At 44.9% G+C, this 23,653-nt stretch overlaps 1 protein-coding gene across 1 annotated transcript in view; it reads right to left on the reverse strand.

Moving 5' to 3' along the window:
* Positions 1-23,653, reverse strand: part of LOC140468147 (proto-oncogene vav-like) — a 134,875-nt gene that overhangs the window by 33,878 nt on the left and 77,344 nt on the right. The window contains exons 3-13 of the mRNA XM_072564352.1: positions 15,831-15,889; positions 14,798-14,863; positions 12,188-12,296; positions 10,407-10,505; positions 10,187-10,255; positions 6,977-7,080; positions 5,070-5,169; positions 3,189-3,284; positions 1,716-1,784; positions 1,532-1,618; positions 132-217 (exon numbers count right to left, since the gene is read on the reverse strand). Of these exons, the coding sequence (XP_072420453.1) occupies positions 132-217; positions 1,532-1,618; positions 1,716-1,784; positions 3,189-3,284; positions 5,070-5,169; positions 6,977-7,080; positions 10,187-10,255; positions 10,407-10,505; positions 12,188-12,296; positions 14,798-14,863; positions 15,831-15,889 (944 nt within the window). The remainder of the gene's footprint in view (positions 1-131; positions 218-1,531; positions 1,619-1,715; positions 1,785-3,188; positions 3,285-5,069; positions 5,170-6,976; positions 7,081-10,186; positions 10,256-10,406; positions 10,506-12,187; positions 12,297-14,797; positions 14,864-15,830; positions 15,890-23,653) is intronic.

A 23,653-nucleotide genomic window follows, 5' to 3' on the forward strand; every position in this document is an offset into this window, starting at 1 on the left:
AATTAAAAAAATACACTTCATTGGCATGTTATAACCCAGAACCAGGGATAGTCACGGTAATTTGTTTCCCCAAAATTCTCTAGTGCATTGTATAGTCTTCGGTCATGCCATCAAAGAAGGATAGCACTCACCTATCTTGCTTGGAGCGTTTGTCCACAGTCATTAAACGTAGCTCTCCATCTGTTTTGGGTCGGCCGTAACCAGCTAATGATTGGTTCTAGGATATGACAGAGCGGTTCATATAAAACGTGAGAATGCTACCTCCTTTCAATGTAATTTCCTCAAATGAAGAGATTGCTCTGACTGATTGCTCTATTGTCTTGAGAGAGGTCAATGATCACAATCACAGTAGTGGGCTGTTGTGGTCGATAAGGTTTGATGAACCTAGATGAAGTGGAAGTTGTCTGGTTCTCAGTGAACAGCTGACTAGCTCAGCTGCGTGATTACAGGCTTATACAACAGAATTGAAAATGGTCATTGAATACGCTGTCTGATTGACTCAGTACCACAGCATGCATTGGGTTCAGACACCCGACCCCTTTGTGGAGCCAACATCCCAGATCGTTCAGAGAAATGGTACTGAACCATCTGGCAGAAAATAAGGGCCATTTGGCCCACTGTGTTTGTGCAAGCTCTTTGGTAGAGCTACCCCATCTTAACAATAGAACGTCACAGAGTCATAGAGTCATAGAGATGGACAGCACAGAAACAGACCCTTCCATCCAACTCATCCATACTGACCAGATATCCTAAGTTAATCTAGTCCCATTTGCCAGCACTTGGCCCATATCCCTCTCAACCCTTCCTATTCATATACTCATCCAGATGTCTTTTAAATGCTGTCATTGTACCAGCCTCCACCACTTCCTCTGGCAACTCATTCCATATACGTACCACCATCTGTGTGAAGAAATTGCCCCTTAGACCCATTTTAAATATTTTCCTCTCACCCTAAACCTGTGCCCTCTAGTTTTGGATTTTCCATCCCAGGGACCTTGTCTATTTACCCTATCCATGCCCCTCATGATTTTATAAACCTCTATAAGGTCATCCCTCAGCCTCCAAACTCCAGGGAAAACAGCCCCAGCCTGTTCAGCCTCTCCTTATAGCTCAAACCCTCCAACCCTGGCGACACCCTTGGAACTCTTTTTTTCAATCCTTTCAAGATTAAGAACATCTTGCCAATAGCAGGGAGGCCAGAATTGAATGCAGTATTCCAAAAGTGGCCTCACCAATGCCCTGGACAGCCGCAACATGACCTCCCAACTCCTATACTCAATGCACTGACCAATAAAGGCAAGTGTACCAAACACAGATCAACTTTGAGACATCTGACCATTGCCAGTAATTGTCCTAAATCCAAAGCAACAAGCTTCATATGTAACTGCTCTGGCACAAGTCTTCAGAGGGCCTCTGTTTCAGAAACCTGAGATTGTCAAATCTCTCTCTCACTCTCGTATTAAACTTTGTACAACAACCTGATAAAAATTATTAGTCATTTTTTTAAAGCTTTTACAAACTTCAGACTCACCAGATTTTCTATCGATAACTGAAAGCTTGTGATTTGTTTGAGAGTCTCACTATCACGTTTCACTTCATTTACACATTGGGCCAAATCCTAAAAGTAAGGAAATGAACACAGAGAAATGCGAGTGTGATCCTCAAAGTAAATCTTCGCAGATTGGAGAGAAAGCTGAAAGGCAACTTCCACTCACCCTCATCGAATCCAGAGCTGTTCGGAGGTTCCCCTGTTCTGTTTTGTCGGTGGTGTGTTTCACTAACTCCTGTTGTGACACATCAGAAGGTTCTTGTTAACACAGTAACGTCAATATGACTGCTCTGATTCACAAACCCCAGCCCAGCTTGGACATCGATTGGATGCTCCTTCGTCAAACCCCCGGAACTGCTTCCCTGTCAACACTCAGGACTTCACCACATGGACTGCAACAGCTCAAGGAGGTAGCTCACCTCTGCCATTGCCAGGGTAACTAGCATTGAGTAATAAATTCTGGAGATGCCCACTTCCTGATAATTATATCTTTTTAAAAAAATAATCATTCTTCCCTCCATGAAAATTGGGGCATCTTGGGATGTTTAATGTAGGATAGACAGCATTGCCGTGATCATTCTCTCGATCCAACCTCTCCTGTCAGGTGGAAGATACAGAAGTTTGAACACACGCACCAACAGGTTCAGGAACAGCTTCTTCCCTGCCATTATTAGACTGATGAATGAACCTCTCTAATTTCCAATAATGTTGATTTTGCTTCTGTACATCTCCTGTACAGCATAACCCTGTATGCCTCATTCTGACTAAGCACCCGATGATTTGTATGCCCTTGTTTACCTTGATCGACCTGTAGTGCTCGCAAAACAAGACTTTTCACTGTACTTACATACCTGTGGCAACAATAACTCAAATCAAATCAACTCAAATCTATGAATGCAGAAATGGTGCAAGCTCATTCTACAAGAAACACAATTAGCCTCTTACAATACCCATGCATACAGGAACAGGAACAGGAAATCTCCTTTCCTTTACTCCCTTTTGAGGTTGGAGATGCTAAACATGATTACTCCAATCCTCCAAGCACATTGGCTGAGATCCAGCTAACTGACACTGTGATCTTCCTAACACATGTTAACCTTGGCAGAAGAGAAATTAAAATTGTTCATCTCGCCACAATCTTGCTTCCTGCAAGAACGATTTTACCTCCTTGAGGTCCACCGAAGACTGAAAGTTGTTGTATAATGAACAAAATTCGACCATTTAGCCCCTTGAGTTTGTTCCCCCATTTAATGAGATGATAGTTGATCTGGTTATAACTTCAAATGGACTTTCCTACATGCCCCTTTTCCACTTGAGTCCATCCACCTCTACCTTAAAAATATTCAAAAATGCTTCCACCATCTAGAGAGTTCCAAAGACTCAGAAACCTCTAAGAGGAAACAGTTTGTCTAATCCCTGTTTGAAGTGGGTGACCTCTCAGTTTGAAACGGTTTCTGTTCTAAATTCTCCCAGAAGGGGAAATAGTGGCTTTATGTCCACCCCGTTAAGACCACTCAGGCGAAGGTTTGAGGGAGACTGCGAGCTAGCCAGTTTGATAAACCTCTGCGCTCCTGGCTGTGATGAGAAGTATTTCCACAATGGACAGTAACTGAGAATTGACTACCTTGCAATTGACTACCTGAAGCAGAAGGTGATACTTGAGGACTCTTTGCATGGGCACCATCAAGAGATCTCGTAGGGTGAACCGTCCATTGTTCGCTCTGTTGGAACATTCCTGAGAGAAAACAGAACAAGTGCTAATTAACCCAGCAGCCTTAGCGGGATCTTACACGTTGTTTCTGCCGGTTGAATAATTAGAAGATGGACTTTGCGAAGACTTTACAAAGTGAGTCTTGTCATCATGATGTTTTCTTTTATAGAACAGTCTCATCAATGGGACCCATCCTGTAAGCACACAACCCCCTCCAATCTCTTCTAACAGAGCAGTCTCCCCACAGGAACCCTCTCCCAACTTCACTTCACCTTTTGGGAAGGAAATCTGCCATCCTTACCTGGTCTGGCCTACATGTGACTCCAGACCCACAGCAATGTGGTTGACCTCCAACCTCCCTCAGGGCAATTAGGGATGGGCAATAAACACTGATGTCCACAACCCATGAATGAATTTTGAAAAAACATTATTTCAACTTTATAAAGGGTTAATCTCCAAAAGGACAACATTCACGGAATTTCACACTGCCAGCATTTAAATGCAGTTGATCTTCTCTAAATGTAATCTGTGGTAAGATCCAAGGATCAAAATTTCTGTGGAAGGAGCTACAACAAAACATTAGAAGACAAACGAGAGGCCAGTACCGATCTAAGTTACAGCCTGACAACTTCCCAACTAGTCCTGGTTGTTGTGAACTTGCTCACTGTTGGGTCTCACCAGCTTGTTGTCAGGTGTGACTCAGCATCACAGGGTCACATTGGGTTCAGACACTAAGCCATTTGAGGAGCTGATCTGAAGAAGCATATCGTGTCAACTAGCTCAGAAAGATGCCATTCAGCCCAACATGGTGCAAGCTCTGCGGTGCAGTTATCCAATTCGTTCCACTCTGTCTATGTCTTTGCCCATTTTTGTACTATTGTGTGTAAGTCTCATATATCTCAGCGAGTTGCAGAGGTGCTACTGGTTTCCAAGCATGTTCCAGGTTTACTTATGAGAGTTTCTGCGAACGGAAAATTTCTGCACTCATGCCAACATCTTAACTTCTGTTCAATGAAGCTCTGAGTCCACACCCAGGATTAACCAATCAAGCACAGTTCATTAGATCTGTAGTGATTGTAACAAAGTCAGCCTGGTGGACCTCAGAGAGTAAGAGAGTTCCCTGATTGGGGCTGTTATCCTGGTCCAATCAGGGAGCCCTGGCTGACAGATATCAACAGGAGGGTAGGTGGGAGAGGCGGGGGCTTGCTGGGTCTGTATTGTCTGCACTCTTTTATGTAACTGGACTGTCTTATGTACAAATGTCATTGTTGATGTCTCTTTATATTTTAAATGTGGAACTGTGATTTGAGGTTTGTCCCCATCTCCCTGTAAACTGTTTGAACGGTAGGGTTTGGGGCCTGACTTTGCTGCTCCTCTCCCTTGTAAAATTGCTGTCTCTTGTGTGCAGCTGTAAATGCAACCGTTTGTTGTGAACTGTTTTTGTAATTTGTTTAATAAAATTTTTAAAAATAACCAGGAGGGTTAGAGGTTCTGTTCACTCTGAGAGCTAGTTCTGAGGGAGCTGGATCAGTGTCAAGGACTCTTCATGAGTAAGTGAAGGAAGACTTGGTGATGGTATACTGGTCTCTGTGGAGTTATTTCAAAATCAACTACCAGACACACTTATCAAACACAGAGCACAGTTGAACACCACATTCGCCTTTTTCCAAATTTTAATACTCTTAATCCTCTCACCATACTTGCTCTTGTTAAAGTTCTGAAAGTTCTGGAAACTCACAGAGTACCAATCAGCAGCAGAAGAAAGAAATGTTTGTGGATGCGTTTCAGCCACTGTGGAAAGGGTCTTACCTGTAGCTTCATCTGAACATCTTCCCTTATGCTCGCGATCTTGTCCAGGTGTTTGGTAGCTGCCTCAACTTGGCTGCAGTATCGTCCGTACAGTAACAACCTTGAGGTGACCGCAAGAAAAGCAGGCCATTAGTGAGCACAGCAGACAAAAGTCACGGTCAGTCAATACCCATCTCCCGTCATAAACCACCATTATCAGATAGCAGCAGAAACTGAATGAAAGAGGCGCACACCACTAAATAAAGTTGTCTCCTTTCTTCTTAAAATAAATGAGATTAGATTAGTTAAAGGGAACTTGCTGTGTTGAATGTGGATCCTGCTTATCATACAATTCAACATTAACTGCATGACGAAAGGGATTCACTGGTTGTCAAAGCACTTTCCAACATTCTAAGGTTGCCAATGTCGATCTATAAAATTAAGGCTTTTTTAAAAACCTAGACAAGGAGATTAAGGTCTCAACTTGTAGAAGGATGAACTTAAGAACAAATCAGGGTGTCTTTCAAGCAATAGTAAGGACAGATCAGTGTGGGTAAAAGACCCAGACTCTGTCAGAGGTAGGTCATCTGGAGAGATTGTAGGAACAGCTTAAAGGGATGATTCACGTTGGGCCAAATCTGTGTTTTGTGTCTACCTCCTAGGCACCGCATCTTGAAACCAGTTCAAAAAGTACCACAACAGGTCTCACTGCTCATGGTGCAAAGACGAGGAGTTCTGTCCACACAGAATCAATTACCAAACTTCTTCACCTTCAGGTCTCTGTTTAGACTGATTTGAAAAACATGGCGCTGGAAAAGCACAGCAGGTCAGGCAGCATCCGAGGAGCAGGAGACTCAATGCAAGTCTGATGCCTGAAATGTCAACTCCCCTGCTCCTCGGATGCGGTCTGACCTGATGTGCTTTTCCATCACCACACTTCATCGACTCTGACTCTCCATCATCCTCAGTCCTCACTTTTTCTCTCTCTACTTAGAGTGAGTTTGACCCACCAGGGATTGAGGAGGGAAACAGGTTCTGGATCCCCCAGAGTGGGAATTGTACCCTCGATGTTAGCTCCATTCCAACTGAAGCCGGAAGTTCAGCAAATACGACTCCGTAAGAAGTCTGGGTTGCTGTGGGACATTCCCCGGCATATCGCAGGAAGGAGCTATGGGTGCTGTTGGTGGGGTCTCCAATGTTCCTTCTGTCACACAGCTGACCAGAAATCACTCTCTCTTACCAAAATCCTATGGCATGGATTTTGCAGCTTGATACTCAGTATTCTTGGCTATGCCTGAACACACCTCCCTTGGTCATCCCAAACTGAAGTGGGACTTGAACCAAGGTTAGGATTAGGATTCAACTTTGGGTTAGGACTAGATTTAGGTTTAGAGTTAGGGTTAGGGATGGAGTTAGGGTTTCTGGTTTGGAGGCAGGGACAGTACTTACTGCATGATTATCAGGAGGGGACTGAGTTGTCTGGTTGAGCATTTAAATCACATTTAGGAGTTTTGCCGCCCTCACCCTATCCCCACAAAGGCCGGTCGCTGGGTCTGGTGAGAGCCCTCACATAGACTAAGAAAACTCAATCGCAATTGAAAGGGTTTTGAGAAAAGATTTACAAGGATCTTGCCAGGAGTGGAGGATCGAGACTACAGGGAGAGGCTGAACAGGCTGGGGCTGTTTTCCCTGGAGCGTCGGAGGCTGAGGGGTGACCTTATAGAGGTTTATAAAAACATGAGGGGCTTTGAAAGGATAAATAGACAAAGTTTCTTCGCTGGGGTGGGGGAGCCCAGAATTAGAGGGCATAGGTTTAGGACAAGAGGGGACATATTTAAAAGGGCTCGAAGGGGCAACTTTTTCACACTTTTTTCAATGGAAGTGATCACATCGCTTTAATGCAATTGATCATGCAGCCACCCATTCACCTTTTCTTGTAATTGTTGAAGATTTCATAGAGATTCTGGGCATTGTTCATTTTGATTGAGATTTGGATTTCCTCCAGTAAACTTCTGTGCACATTCAATAGTTCCTGATGAGAGATGGTTATAAATTAATGATATTGCTGCGTTCTTATTGTGCATATCCACAATCAACAGATAAACAAGAGATAGCAGAATATAGAGAGATAACTGCAGCTTTCCCTCAAAGATCAGCTGTGTACAGGCAGTCGCTAGGAATCTCAACAATTAATAATACAAACTCAAAGCAGCAATTGCTCCACAGTTAGAGGTTTGATTCAGAGCCCTAATCCTGAACTTTATCCTATCTTTAATCCTAACTCTAATCCTGACCCTAATCCTAACCTTAATCCTAATGCTACTCCTGACTTTAATTTTAACGCTGATCCTGATCATAATCCTGACCCGAGCCCTAACCTTAATTTTACCCTTAACACTGATGCTAATCCTGACCCTAAACCTAACCTTAATCCTAACCCTAATCCTACCCTTAATGCTAACCCCAACCCTGACCTTAATCCTAATGCTAATCTTGACCTTAACCTGAACCTTAATCCTGATTTTAATGATGACCATCACCCTAACCTTAATCTTAATACTAATCCTGACCTTAATCCTAACCCTAATTCCAAACTTAATCCTGACCCTAAACCTAACCTTAATCCTAAACCTAATCTTAATCTTAATCCTGACCCTAAACCTAACACTAACCCTGATCTTAATCCTAACTCTAATCCTAACCTCAGTCATAACATTAACCCTGATCGTAATCCTGACCCTAATCCTGACCTTAATCCTAATCCTAATATAAATTTATTCCTGATCCTAAACCTGAATTTAATGTTAACACTGATCCTGACTTTAACCCCAATCCTAATCCAAATTTAATCCTGACCTTAATCCTAACCCTAATCCCAATTTTAATCTTGACTGTAATACTCACCCTAATCCTAAAAATTAACCCAAATCTTAATCCTGATCTTAATCCTAATCCCAATTCCGGCCCTCACTGTAACTCTGACCCTGACCCTATCTCAGGCCAGTAGACCAAAACCTCTGCCACCTGCTCTGAAGCTTGCTGGCCACAAGGGGAGCGAACTCACTTCTGACTTTGCCTGTCTTGCTTCCTGCCTTTGAACCTTCTCATCTTTCAGCCACAGTGTAATCAAGGCGGCTTCCATTGTACAAACCAGCCTCCTAGATACTTTACTGCAACACATCAATTCAGGCTGGTTTCCACAGGAACAGAGGGTTAGGTGTTGGCCAATCAGCCCATCCAGCCAGCTCAGCCATTCAATATGATGAGGGCTGATTGAAAGCTTCAATGCTTTTTGCACAGCCCATTCCCCATATCCCTGTACAGGTATACTGCTGGGAATCAGAAATCTATCAGTCTCTGAGTATCAGAATCAAAGACTGAACTTCCACAGCCCACAGTGATAGACAAATTCAAAGATTCATAGTCCTCTGAATAAAAAAAAGCCTCCTCATGTTAGTCCTAAGTGGCATCCCATTTATTTTTTACTTGTGCTCCATGGTGTGTGTTTGGGAATGTGCGTTTGTTTACTTTCGGTGACCACTGTGCTTGACCAGTTCAGCTTGATGCGATGACCCAGGGAAAAGCCCAAGACACTGGGGCTTGGAGCTACAGCAGAGGGGGAGGTGCTCTGTGACTGCTGGGATATGATAAACCTGCAAAGCTCAGAGGCACATGATATACACAACAAACAACACTTGTTATTTATGAGCCCTGTGCAGTATGGGCATCATCAAACAAAATTGTGTACTCATTTCCTAACTGTTGTGTCACTTGAAGAGGCTATTGTGGCCTGCCTTTTTTTTATAAGAGTGGTTGTAAGGCAGAGGTATCAAACCAGTGACCAGACCACTTGAGTAAACAGATTGGGATGCCTTGGATTTTATGAATGCAGCCTGAAGGGGTAACAAGAAGTCACGCTTTCAAGGTGAGAGGTGAAAAGTTTAAGGGGGATAAGATGCATCTGGACAGATGCATGAGTAGGTGGGGAGTGGAGGGATACAGATGCTTAGGAATTGACCGACAGGTTTAGACAGTGGATTTGGATCAGCTCAGGCTTGGAGGGCCGAAGGGCCTGTTCCTGGGCTGTACATTTTCTTCGTTCTTTGTTCTAATTAGGTGCGGCCAGCTCTCACAGATCAGCAGCTATTGGGATCTCGACAACAGTCGGGAGCTTCAGTGAGTGTCTCCTGGCTGCTACTCTGTCTCTGAATTTTCTCTTGATGTTTTTCCTCCTCCTGGTGGGAGAACTGCATGTGAGAATCTGTGTCTGAATTTGATTTTTTTTTGCTAAGGGGTGTGTTTTTGGAATGTTACAATGTTGGAACAATTCTTTAGTAATAGTTACTGCATCTATCATTCTGTTAGGTTTTCCAATAGATTAGTTATTCTAACTTCCTCTTTCTTTGGTTGGATTTTAGCTGCAGTGTTTAAATAAATTGTGTTTTACTTAACATAGAGTAGTTTGACCATCGCATCGGGAACAGACACTTTACATTTGCCTTTAAAATAAGAAAATGTTAGAGTTCAGGGTCCTTGGTAAAATATTTTTGGGGAGGTCTGGTCCGGTTCATAACATTTGCTTATTAAATTGTGTACTTACTTAAGCAGAACAGTACAAGGAAAGAGTGTCAGAAAACGTTTTGATTTCAAGCTGCCAATGTTAGTTTCAAGTTTTCTCAAGACTGCATAACCTCGTTCACTTTGAGGATTTCCAGTTATTTCACCTCCCCCCTGCCCTGGAACCACTACCCTCAATTCCTTTGAAGTGGGTGACTGCTGCATTATGAAGCAGTGCTGTGGGGTGGTTTGTAAGGGACATGACCGTCCAGACTCTTTTTCTGAAGAGCCTTCACAATAACACTGATGGAAGAGATATCCATCTCCTCCTGGATGAACTGATTTAAAGCTGGACCCTTGAAACAAAATTCCAGGAGCCATGTTTTAACTCATTGTCCCTGCACAGTGAGGGTCAGAGGTCATGGTATGTCCATGATGCACACCTAGGGGGCCAATGACCTGAATGGACAGAGGCACTGACGGGAACTGAGTAATCAACTGGTCATCGCAATGTGAAATCGATCAATCAATTCAGTTTAAATTAAAGATTGAATCAGCACCAATACCAATAAGTGACTCACCTCGATGTTCAGGAATATGTTCTCTAAGTCGTACGTGTTGAGAAACCGATGTAATGGTCTAAAAAAATGCTGTAAAATGGAAACGGAGATTGCTTTAAAAACTTGTGATTAACACTGACCCCCAGAGGAAAAGACAGCCCCAGTGTATGACTGACTGGACATCCAAAGAAGCTGACCCAGTTTGGCCTATGAGGCCTGGACTCTCAGGCTCCGATCCTACCTGATGTATGGACTCTAATGTTTCCGTGTACTTCTCCTCCGTCTGTCTGATCTCCTGAAGGCAGCAATTCCTTTTGTCTAAGTCAGTCATTTTCTGAGGCTGGAATACAGATCCCAGTCAGTGAAGTGAAGACAAACACTTTTTACAAGTATGCTCCCCTCCCCCATATTTGAAAAAAGCGGGAAACTGACTCCGTCCTCTCCTCACACGCCCCCCACTCCCCAAGTCCAACTATTTTCCTTGGTCAGGAGACCAGCTGAGTTGGTGTGGGACACTGTTGAGTGATGCCACAGATGGGCTGCAAACAGGGTGAGATGTTTAGGAGCTATCATACGGAAAACTTGGCATAACGAGACCGGGAGTTGGTTTGGAAGCTTCGACATTTGAAAGCCATTTGGCACACCCAGTGGTCATCCAGCTCCTGAAAGAGGGAGGGAAGTCAGTGCGAAAATGGAGCCCACACCCAGGTAGGAGAAGAGTGTTGAAGGACACCCTCATGGGGTCAGTGGGTGTGATTAAACACACAATCCTGGCCTGGGAGCAACTCAGTATCCAGCAGGTTCACCACCCCTGCTTGCTCTTTTAACCTGACTGCCTCCAGGATGGGGTTCTATGGGGTGAGGGTGGGGGTGGTGGAAGGGGGTAAGGTTGCTCTTAAGCTCCTCAAACCGATTGCCCTATAGACGGTCATGCTTGGGTTCCATTTCAGCTGAGAATGGGTCGATGTCCGGGAGGAAAGCAGCAAAAAACAGAGCAGGGATTCCAGCTGCCCGTTACCCAATAGGGTCTTCATTAAGAAAGGGGATATTGTTGACCTGTGGGCAGGGCAGGATCTGGGATGTCCTGTATGCTTGCTCACACTGCTCAACATGGCGAGATGGTGGTGTAGAGGTGATGAAACCCATCTCAGTTCCAGTAACCCTGCCCATTTAGGGCCACGGGTTCAAATCCCACTCTAGAATAGAATTCCTACAGTGTGGAAACAGGCCCTTTGGCCCAACAAGTCCATACTGACCCTCCAAAGAGTAACCCACCCAGACCCATTCACCTATCCTGTTGCTCTACATTTTCTCCATGACTAATGGACCTAACCATTCCTCGACATTTTCTCCCTGACTAATGCACACATCCCTGAACACTATGGACAATTTTAGCACCACCAAGTCATCTTCAGACTATGGGAGGAAACCAGAGCACCCGGAGGGTCCCAATACAGACACGGCAAAAACATGCAACTCTACACAGACAGTTGCCCGAGGCTGGAATCGAACCCGGATCCCTGGTGCTGTGAGGCAGCAGTGCTAACCACTGAGCCACCGTACCACCCATCATGGCTGCTGATGGAAATTAAGCTCAAGTTTAATTAGGGTGGATTATTAAGTTAGACATCAGTGATGGTGATGATGGAGTTATAAGCAATTGTCTTAACAACCAATCAGGGTTCCCTGTTGTCCTTGAGGGAAGGAAATCTGCCACTCTTACTCAGTCTGTCCTATATGTGACTCCAGGCTTACAGCAATGTGTTTGAACCTTAGCCACCCTCTGAAATGGGTGAGGAAGCTGGTCAGGTTTAGAGTAATTAGAGAGGGCCTTGCCACAGTCATAGAGTCATGGAGATGTACAGCACGGAAAATGACCCTTCGGTCCAACTCGTCCATGCCGATCATATATCCTAAATTAATCTAGCCCCATTTGCCATCCCATAAGTGAATAAAGGACAATTCCTCCTCAGTAGCAGGTGAATTCAGGAGGAGAGGGACAGAGAGAATGAGAGCTCATACCGCGGACAATGCAACCTCAGGCCTCATCAGATCTTCATAAATTTCACCTCCTTCATCATCCTCATTTTCCACACAATCATAAAGGTCATCATCTTCCTCTCCGGTGTCACTGTTGGGATAAAAGGATACGGGATCATGTGAAAAGAGAGGTAGCCACAGCAAACTCCAAAGTCTACTTCAATAGGATCTACCTCCACACTTCACCACGGGCAACAAGTGAGACTCAACAACTGAGGCGTCAATGTTATAGACTCACAGAGATGTACAGCAAGGAAACAGACCCTTCGGTCCAACTCATCCATGCCGACCAGATATCTTGAGTCAATCTAGTCCCATTTGCCAACACCCGGCCCATATCCCTCCAAACCCTTCCTGTTCATATACCCATCCGGATGCCTTTTAAATGTTGTAATTGTACCAACCTCCACCACTTCCTCTGCCAGCTCATTCCATACACGCACTGCCCTCTGTGTGAACAAGTTGCCCCTTAGGTCCCTTTTAAATCTTTCCCCTCTCACCGTAAACCTATACCCTCTAGTTTTCGATTGCCCCATCCCAGGGATAAGACCTGGACTATTTACCCTATCCAATGCCCCTCATGATTTTATAAACCTCTACAAGGTCAGCCCTCAGCTTCTGATGCTCCAGGGAAAACGGCCCCAGCCTATTCAGCCCCAGAGCTCAAACCCTCCAACCCCGGCACCACAGTGGTCTGAATGCTGATTGGTTGATACATGGAAAATTCTCATCAAATCTTGCTCTTGGCTGATCAGTTTTCCCAGTACAGCATGGGTACAGAGAGAAGACCTCTTGAGTTGCAGCTCTCAATGTGTAGACTACAGGGTCAGTGGGCATGCCAGGTGACAACAAGCCAAACTGAACCAACCAATCATGACTAATATGCCTTTACATCATAGCTTTCACAAGGTAAAGCATCCCAAGTTGACTCATTCCTGGGATGAGGAGGTTATTCGTTGAGAGAAGGTTGGACAGGTCAGACCACCGGAACTTTGAAGAATGAAACATATAAGGGACTCAGGGGACATGACAGGATATACACTGTCTGGATGTTTGTGTTGTCTGTGTATTGTCCTTTTAAGATGTTCCATCTTTAAGGATTCCATGTGCTATGTGTACACAATGTTGCAGCTCTGCCTGCCGTAGGGTTGCAAAATGCACACATACATAAATTTGTTGCTTTGATATAGTGTCTGCTTCGTAACTTACTGTGTGCTTTACTGTTTTTAAAACAAAACTAAGTCACAGAGTTAATCAGTCCTCAAAGTGAGACTGATCATTGAACTATTATCAGCAGGAGTGTCTCCGCCTGTGGGATAGACAACAATAAGAGGTCTCCTTTTGAAGACAGAGATGGGGATTTGGTTTTCTTTCAGAGGGCTGTGACATTCTCTTCCTCAAAGAGCAGTGGAGGCAGGGTCGTTGAATACATTCAAGGCTGAGTTAGACAGATTCTGATGGACGAAGGAATTAAAGTCTGTTGAGGACAGAGTGGGAAGTGGGGTTAAGGCCACAACCAAATCAACCAGGATGTTATTGCACGGCCCAAAGGGCCGAATGGCCCTACCCTGCTCTGAAGTCTGATACCAGTCTTGGACAGGATCCAGAGGAGGTTTACAAGAATGACCCCAGGGATGAAGGGCTTGTCATGTGAGGAACGGTGGAAGATTCTGGGTCTGTACTAGAAAGATGAAACTGACAGAAGTCTGGATAGAGTGGACGTGGAGAAGATGTTTCCATCAGTAGGAGAGACTAGGACCTGAGTGCACAGCCTCAGGGTGAAGGGATGACCCTTTAGAACTGAGAGGAGGGGGAATTTCATCAGCCAGACGATGGGGAATCTGGGGAACTCATTGCTGCAGAAGGATGTGGAGACCAAGTCATTGAGTATATTTAAGACAGAGACAGATAGCTCCTTGATTAAAAAAGGGATCAAGGGTTACAGGGAGATGGGAGCAGAATGGGGTTGAGAAACATATCAGTCATAATCAAATGGCGAAGCAGGCTCAATGGGCCGAATGGCCTGATTCTGCCCCCTTAGTCTTATTAATTTAGAAACTAATGCCAGCATGGTCAACATGGGCATGGTGGGCCAAATGGCCTGTTCCTGAGCTGTACTGTTCAATGTTCATAGGAGCGTTACCTGACAAAGGTTGACATTGTGTTATATAAGGAGATATTAGGACAGGTTAAAGTTTGGTTCAGGAAGTTGTTTTAAAGGAAGATCTGAATAGAAGAGGGAGACAGAAGACAGTGGGGTGAAGAGCTCAGGGAAGGGAAGTTAACAATCCAGGCAGCTGAAGACGAGGCCACCCACAGTCATGTAACTAAAGGCGAGAATTGGAGGAACCCTGAGATTGTTGAGAATTGTGGAACTGGAAAAATGTTTGAGGTCGACCTTTGAAGGACTGGAAACACCAGAGCAGGTATGTGTAAACTCCAAGCTTTGTCAGACCGGTGTGAGTGTTGATCAGTGAGCAGTGGGAGCTTGGTAAATGGGAGGTGCAGGTTAGGACGGGAGCGGCAGGCTTGATGAAATGTCATGTTTGCAGAGGGCGCAGGGTAAGAAAGATACAGCACTCTGTAACTTACTCAATGACGTCAGAAAGACCACTGTAGATATCATCATCAGCCAAGCTGTCTTCTGTTGGAAAGGAGCTAGAATAAAGATAGATTCTGATCATTTCCTTCATCCGACATGCAATTCTCCCATAAATATGATAGCTGTTTAAATAGTGTCCTGATGAAGGGTTTTTGCCCGAAATGTTGGTTTTCCTGCTCCTCGGATGCTGCCTGACCTGCTGTGCTTTTCCAGCGCCACTCTAATCTTGACTCTAATCTCCACTTTCACCTAGCTGTTTGTTTGGACAATAGGGGTTAGCAGATGCAGCTGAAGACACATGGCCAAGGAGAGAGAGAGGGATGGGGTCAAAGGGTTTAACTTCTACTCCAGTAAAGAGTTACCGTTGATCTCAAAGAAAAACATATTTTCATAACAATTCAGCCAGTAAAGCTGCTACAGTCAAATCAAAATCTTTAGCAAAAACAGAAATAATTTGCTTAGATTCTCATAAATTTACCAGGTTTTCTGGGGGAGTTCCATGAAGGTAGAGGCAAGGAATACTCCGGTGAGTAAAATAAATAAATAAATAGATAGATAGATAAATAAATAAATGACCTTGCACGTAGGAATAGCCGTATCACGACTTGGCAGTGGGTTAAGTGGAAACTTTCAGTGTTCCCCTCTAACAGGATGTAGCCATCAGGCAATGCAGATGCTCAGCCCCATCACCCAAGTGGGTAATGTGGTATATGATTTTTAGTGCTCGTGAGATGCCGGGCTTTCCATCTCAAAGACTAGTGGATCACATCACACAGATGTCCCTTTGGCTGTTCAATATAAAAATGTTGTTCACCTTCCCATTGGTATTCTTGCAAAGTGTCCTGATGAATACTTGACAAACTGTCTTTACTTCAGCAGTACGGGTAACCTTCAGATGTTGAATCCTTGACCATCTTTACAGAGACTCATTAAGTATTTACCCTATTGTGTCTGAACAATACATACACTATTCAGAAGGAGAGTAAGATTCAGCGGTGATAGCCATGGGGAGATTCCACTTACCAGATCCCTTTCCTTTGTGCTATAGGAGTATATGATAAATAGGACAGAGTGTCGATGACCTGAAAGAGAGTGAGGAAAGAGAGTTACCTCCAAATCCATCCAGCTCAAGAATGTACCAAATATTGGTCAGTGATCCCAACCAACTCAATCTTGAGGTGACTGACTGTCAGGTTAGAGGAGACATTGCAAACCAATTATCACATCTAGGGAGAAAAGATGGAAGGTAATGAAGGCTAGTCACACAGAACAAACCATGCACCCAGTACCCTGGGAAAGTGAGAATTCACAGATTCATTCAGACAAACATAGGGGCGTGGATTGAAAGGAGGGGGCAGGAGGTTCAGAGAGGATGTGAGGGAAACAATGTTTTCACTCAGGGTAGTAGATGCAGAGTTTGGTGCTGGCTGGAAAAGCACAGCAGGTCAGGCAGCATCCAAGGAGCAGGAGAATCAACATTTCAGGCATAAGCTGCCTGACCTGTTGTGCTTTTCCAGCACCACACTCTCGACTCTGATCTCCAGCATCTGCAGTCCTCACTTTCTCCTGGTCAAGGCAGAGATCCTTGTAACAGTGAAATAGCATTTAGATTTGCACTTGCAATGCCAAGCGAAGGGGCCAAGTGTTGGGAAATGACATGAGAGTAATTAGGTGGTTGTTGGACTAACACAGTTTCAACAGGCCGCAGGATCCTTTTCAGTGCTGTGCACATCTGAAACTCTAAATACTTCACGAAACAGGAACAAGCCTTATGTCCCCCAACATTTCTGTGTTGGTATTTATCCTCCAGGTGAGAAAATAGTCCGTCCTTTACCCATTGTCCTTCACCCGCACGTCCGATCTAATCTTCAATTGGCAATGTGATTGACACAGGGTACACCTTTCTCCCTCTCACACCCCATACCCCAGTGGAGCAGTGGTCACATGGTGAGGCCAGGGAGTAGACTTTGTTACCACAACTGGGATTCAGTAGGATAGTTGTGAGGCCTAGGTCCAAAGATTTGGGTTCAAATCCCATCTCATACAGCGGCTGGTGGCACTTCAGTCCAATGAGATTGAAAGTGAGTCTCCTGGCGACCCTGACATCAGTGATGGGTATGTTGTTGGAGGGGATTCAGAGAGACGGGATTTACAATCATTTGGAGGGACAACGACTGATTAGAGATAGTCAGCATGGTCTTGTGGGTGGGAAATCATGTCTCACAAATGTGACTGAGCATTTTGAAGATGTTACCAAGAAGGTAGATGAGGGCAGAGCAATAAATGTCATCGACATTGACTTTAAAAAGGCAAGTTCTGCATGGAAGTCTGGTTATTAGTGAAGTTCGATCATGTGGGATCCAGGGAGAGCTAGCTAACTGGATATAAAATTGGCTTGACAGTGGGAGACAGAGGGAGGTGGTGGAGGATTGTTTTGCGGACTGGAGGCCTACGATCAATGGTGTTTCGCAGGGATCTACACAAGGTCTACTGTTTGTCATTTATGGATGAGAATTTAGAAAGCACAGTTAGTCATTTTTATGCATGACGCCAATATTAGTGACTGAGTAGACAGAGAATAAGGTTATCTAAGAGTACAATGGAATCTTGATTAGCTGGGCCAGTGGGCCGAGGAGTGGCAGATGAAGTTTAATTCAGATAAACGTAAGGTATTGCATTTTGGCAAGGAAAAGAATGTCTGTTGTCAAACAGAGAGACCTAGGGTGTCAGATACATAGTTCCTTGAAGGTGGAGTCACAGGTAGTGAAGAAGGCATTTGGTACACTTGCCTTCACTGGTCAGAGCATTGAGTATAGGGGTGTCATGTCATGTGGTACAGGACACTGGTGAGGGCTCTTTTAGAATACTGTGCCCAGTTCTGACAGCCCTGCAACAGGGAGAATATTAATAAATTGGAAAGGGTGAGGAAAAGGTGTACCAGGATGTTGCTGGGATTGCAGCATTTGAGATATAAGAAGAGGATGGATCGGCTCAGTGGAGCGCTGGAGTTTGAGGGGTGACCTTATAGAGTTTCATAAAACCATGAGGAGCTTATATAAGGTGAATAGGAAAGGTCTTTTCCTGAGGGTGGGGGAGTTCAAAACCAGGGAGCATAGGTTTAAGGTGAGAGGGGAAAATTTAAAAGGGGTCTAAGGGGCAACTTTTTCACCCAGAGGGTGTTTTGTGTGTGGAATCAACTGTCAGAGGAAGTGGTAGATGCAGATACAGTTATAACATTTAAATGGCATCTGTTCAAGTACGTGAGTAGGAAAGATTTTGAGGGATATGGGCCAAACGCAGGGAAATAGGACTGGTTTAGTTTGAGAGACCTGGCCAGCATAGACAAGTTGGACCAAAGGGTTTGTTTCCCATGTTGTTTGACTCTGTTGATTGCTGTAAAAACCCACCTAGTTCACCGATGTCCTTTAGAGAAAGAAATCTGCCATCCTTACCTGGTCTGGCCTACATGTGACTCCAGACCCACAGCAAAGGGTTTGACATTTAATAGCTCATGGTAAGTGTATATAGTGATGGGTAACAAATGTTACCCATGACAGCAATGCCAATATCCCAGAAATAATACAATAAATAGCTTGACGGTGCTCACAGTTATAGACATCACCTTCCCTGCTGGGGCTATTTCTGAACTTAATCAATGCAAAACTCGCTCAGTTAAAAAAAAACGCAGCTGAACTCAAACCAGAAAAAAAAAAGCCTTTCTCTGTGAAAGGTCTGACTTCCGATATGTAGAAAGTTAAGAATAATTACTCCACACTTTGACTCACAGCCGAAACTGGTTTGTAACACTTCCTTCTTTCACAATACTTGCTGTCAGCAAAGCTAACACTCCAGTGAGAGGGTTAGCAAACTGAACGTGCACCCCAGCCTCTTCCTCACACCTGCAAACTTTACCCCAGGGAGGGGAGGGGTGGGTTTGTTCTGGAAGCTTCTATCGACACAATACCTGATGATTGTTTTCATTGCAGCCCCTCCTCTGCTTCTTCACTGTTCTGTAAAATGCAGGGTTTCAGCCATAACTTGCATTATCTCATGATTTAAAACACTTGCCCATCCATCCCTTCCCACCAATCACACTCCAATGCCCTTATACTAGCCAATGTAAGTTACCTTTGTTTAGCTTTAAGATTTACAAGGATGTTGCCAGGGTTGGAGGATTTGAGCTACAGGGAGAGATTGAACAGGCTGGGGCTGTTTTCCCTGGAGCGTCGGAGGCTGAGGGGTGACCTTATAGAGGTTTACAAAATTATGAGGGGCATGAATAGGATAAATAGACAAAGTCTTTTCCCTGATGTCAGAGAGTCCAGAACTAGAGGGCATAGGTTTAGGGTGAGAGGGGAAAGATATAAAAGAGACCTAACGGGCAACTTTTTCACGCAGAGGGTGGTACGTGTATGGAATGAGCTGCTGGAGGAAATGGTAGAGGCTGGTACAATTACAACATTTAAGAGGCATTTGGGTGGGGATATGAATAGTTGAAAAATGTCATGCTGGAAAAACACAGCAGGCCAGGCAGCATCAGAGGAGCAGGAGAATCGACGTTTTGGGCATAAGCTCTTCTTCAGGATTCCTGAAGAAGGGCTTATACCCAAAACGTCGATTCTCCTGCTCCTCGGATGCTGCCTGGCCTGCTGTGTTTTTCCAGCATGACATTTTTCAATTCTGGTACTCCAGCATCTGCAGTCCTCACTTTCTCCTGGGGATATGATTAGGAAGGGTTTGGAGGGATATGGGCCAGGTGCTGGCAGGTGGGACTAGATTGGGTTGGGATATCCGGTCGGCATGGACGGGTTGGACCGAAGGGTCTGTTTCCATGCTGTACATCTCTAAGGCTCTATGCTGGCTAGCAATAATAACATGTATTGCCGTCCTTAATTGCCTCTGGAGAAGGTGGGGGTGAGCTGCATTCTTGATCCACTGCACTCCAGGTGCTGTAGGTTGACCCACAATCCTCTTACGGAGGGAATTCCTGGATTTTGACACAGTGACACCAAAGGAATGGCGATATAAGACCATAAGAGATAGGAACACGTGTAGGCCATTCTGCTTGGCTATTCTACGCAATCATAGCTGATTTGGTGATCTTCAATGCCTTATCTCCTTCACCCTTGATTTTCCTTACTGTCTATCTCAGCCTTAAAAATACAACCTCTCCAGCCCTGTATGGTAAAACATTCCACTGATTCAGCATCATCTGAGGGATAAAAAGTTCCTCCTAACCTGGTGCTCCCTTGCTCTGGGATTATGATCCAAGACTCCCTCACACAGGGAAACACTTTATTCACATCTACCCCGAAAACTGTTCTAATTTCACTAAGATAACCTCTCAATTTCAATATTTCCAAGTCAGGATGTGAGTGGTTTGGAGTGGAATATAGTGTTCTCTTATGTCTGTTGTCCTTGTCCTTCTGATTGTGGGTTTGGGAAAAAAGCTTGGGCAGGTTGCTACAGCGCAACCTAGAGATGGCAACACAGCAGTGAGCTCTATTGGTTTCTCAATCAATCAAGTCTTGAAGGCTGAATGGATCCCATGACTTTTTACTGATTGTGAGACCAGCTGTCTGACTGCACATTCCGGTAACTGCTTCTGTCACGGGCACTGGGAAACACCACATCTAGTGAAAGGGAAAAGCCTTCACAAAGTCTCACAACATCTGATGAGAAGTCTTAGACAGCCGAAAAAGGAAGGTTATTTTTGTCTTACTGCATTTTTATTTGAAATTGGTTTGCTCAATTTTCACAGCCTCTTCCGTTGCTGACTCTGCGCTGAGTGGGGAGTTTGCAAAGTCTGAACAAAGCACAAAAAAAAAACAGAGCACGCAATACCCGAATCACAGCCAGCGTGCGCTCCTTTAACCCCATTGGCAAACATTCTTCAGGTTGCTTTGGAGATGGCTAGGGCTTGGGGCAGAAGGAGGGACCGCAGAACTTTGCAATAGGGCGAATGATTGGTAACACTCTGGGATGAGTTCAGCAGTGTTAGTCACAGAACGATCACCCAGAGGGTTTTGGGTGCGGGGGGGCGCGGCGGCAGTTGGAATGCATTCACTGCCAGGGGAGTTGAAGTAGGAAATTTCACAGTCTTTAGAAACTCAGATGATCATTTGAAGCATTGTAATACTTAAGGTTGTGGGCCCTGTGCGCAAGGGGGACCGCTTAGAATCTCCACAGCATGGATACAGGTCATTCGACCCAAAGAATCCACCCCAACCTCCGAAACGTTTCCTGCCCAGATCCATCCCTGCATTTCCCTTGGCTAATGCACCTAACCGACACATCCCTGAACACTATGGGCAATTTCCCATGGCTAATTCACCTGGTCTGCACATCTTTGGACTGTGGGAGGAAACCGGAGCAAACCCACGCAGACACGGGGAGAATGTGCAAACTCCACACAGTCAGTCGCCCAAGGCTGGGATCGAACCCGGGTCCCTGTGAGGCAGCAGTGCTGACCACTGAGCCACCCTGTCACCTTAGCGTGGTCAAGTGATGTATTTTGGGAGGTGCAGACTGGATAGGCCAAAGGGCCTTTCTGAATGTATAATTCTCTGATTCTAACATCTTCCCCCAGTGTTAACTCCATCCACTACAAGACCCATTGTCGGAGGTGTGGTGTTGGTGGACAACCCGGGGTGTCGAACTAGTTGCAAAAAACAATCCTCAAGGTCTACATTTGGATAAATGTGAGGTATTGCATTTGGTAAAACAAACAATGAAAGACTTACACAAACAATGGTAGGGCCCTGAGTAGTGCTGTAAAACAGAGAGACCTAGGGGTTCAGGTATATAATTCTTTGAAATTTGCATCACAGACAGAAGGGGTGGTTAAGAAGACCTTTAGCATGCTTGCCTTCATTGCTCAGACCTGTGAGTACAGGAAGCTATGTCAAGGATGTACAGGACGTTGGTGAGGCGTCTTCTGGAGTCCTATGTGCAGTTCTGGTTGCCCTGTTACAGGAAGGAAGGGTATTATTAAACTGGAGAGGGTTCAGAGAAGATTTACCCTGAGGTTGCTGGGAATGGAAGGCTTGAGGTATAAAAAAAGAGACTGGAAAGGCATGGAACTTTATTCACTGGAGTGTGGGAGACTGACGGTGACTTTATTGATGTTTACAAAATCGTGAGGGGCATAGATAAGGTGATTGACAAGGGTTTTTCCCTAGGGTGGGACGGTGTCAAAACTAGTGGCATATTTTTAAGGTGAGAGGAAAAAAACTTAAAAAGGTCCTGAGGGACAACTTTTTCACGCAGAGGGTGGTACGTGTATGGAATGAGCTGCCCGAGGAAGTGGTGGAGGCTGGTACAATGACAACATTTAAAAGACATCTGGATGGGTACATGAATAGGAAGGGTTTGGAGGGATATGGGCCAATTGCCGGCAAATGGGACTAGATTAACTTAGGATATCTGGTCAGCATGGGCGAGTTGGACCGAAGGGTCTGTTTCCATGCTGTATGACCCTATGACTCTACAACACAAGAAAAGGCCCTTCAGCCCATCGAGTCTGCATTGGGCAAAGACAATCATTTAACTATTCTAATCCCATTGCCTTGTGTGTCTTGTGCACATCGAAATCCTTCCTCCATGTGATGAGGGTTTCTGCCCCTCCCACGCTCACAGGCAGTGAGTTCCAGACTCCTAACACCCTCCGGGTGGAGAAACCTCTCATCCACCTCCTCCATTTGTTTTACCAAATGCAATACCTAAATGTAGACCCCGAGGATTTTTTTTTGTCACCTCCTCCTCTAAACCTCCTACCACTTACCTTCAATCTACGCTCCCTGATCATTGAACCCTTCACCAAGGGTGAAACATTTCTTCCTGCCTGTCCTATCCATGATCCAGAAATGGTTGGAAATGAATCAATTCCTGCAGGAAGTCCATTTTGAGGTACACAAGTGGGGTCAGCGCGATAAATCCCATTTGCAACTTCTCCTGGTCTTTCCAGTGCAGCGCAGGGGGAGTGCCGCACTGTCAGAGATGACAAACGAGATGTTAAACTAAGGCCTCAATCTTCTCTCTCAGGTGGATGTTACCAAGAACAAAAAATCCTTGGTGCTACTTCTGATGAGAACTGGAGTGTTCTATTTCCAAATACTTCTTCTTAAATTTCCAGAAGACGTTTTGATTCACTTGCTCGCAAATCTTCAAATTAAGATGCATTGCAATTTGAAAATTTGTTAGCGTTTTATTTAAAGGAACTTTTCTGTTTGTTTGAAGTTGTGAGCTTTCAGGAGGGCCTTGGAAGCCAGTAGAAGAGCTTTGGTCAAGTTTCTGTTGCTGGAACGTCAGGGGAAATGGGGTTATGGATGAAGAGAAGACAATCCTTGAAATAACTGATGTAGACCATTCCATAATCAATATGGTGCTGGCTGATCTGTTTGTGTTTCAAATTCCCCATTCCCATCCACCCCAATGATCATGATGTAGAGGTGCCAGTGTTGGACTGGGGTGGACAATGTTAAAAATCACACAACACCAGGTTACAGTCCAACAGGTTTGTTTGGAAGCACTAGCTTTCGAAACGCTGCTCTTTCATCAGGCCATTGCATGGGTACCAAGCTTGGCTATCAGCCTCGGCTCGCCCACTTTGTGTTGTTGCCTGTCCCAAAGTCCTCCTTGGAGGATGGTCACCTGAAGGTCCGAGGTTGAAAGGCCCTGACTGCTGGTGTTCCCCGACTGGAGGGAACATTCCTGTCTGGCAATTGTTACGCAGTGTCCATTCATTCATTGCTGTAGCCCCTGCTCGGTCTCGCCAATGTACCATGCCTCAGAGCATCCTTGCCTGCAGTGTGTGAGATAGGCAACGTTGGCAGAGTCACATGAGT

Source organism: Chiloscyllium punctatum, chromosome 46, assembly GCF_047496795.1.
Source record: "Chiloscyllium punctatum isolate Juve2018m chromosome 46, sChiPun1.3, whole genome shotgun sequence".
NCBI classification, from domain to species: Eukaryota; Metazoa; Chordata; class Chondrichthyes; order Orectolobiformes; family Hemiscylliidae; genus Chiloscyllium; species Chiloscyllium punctatum.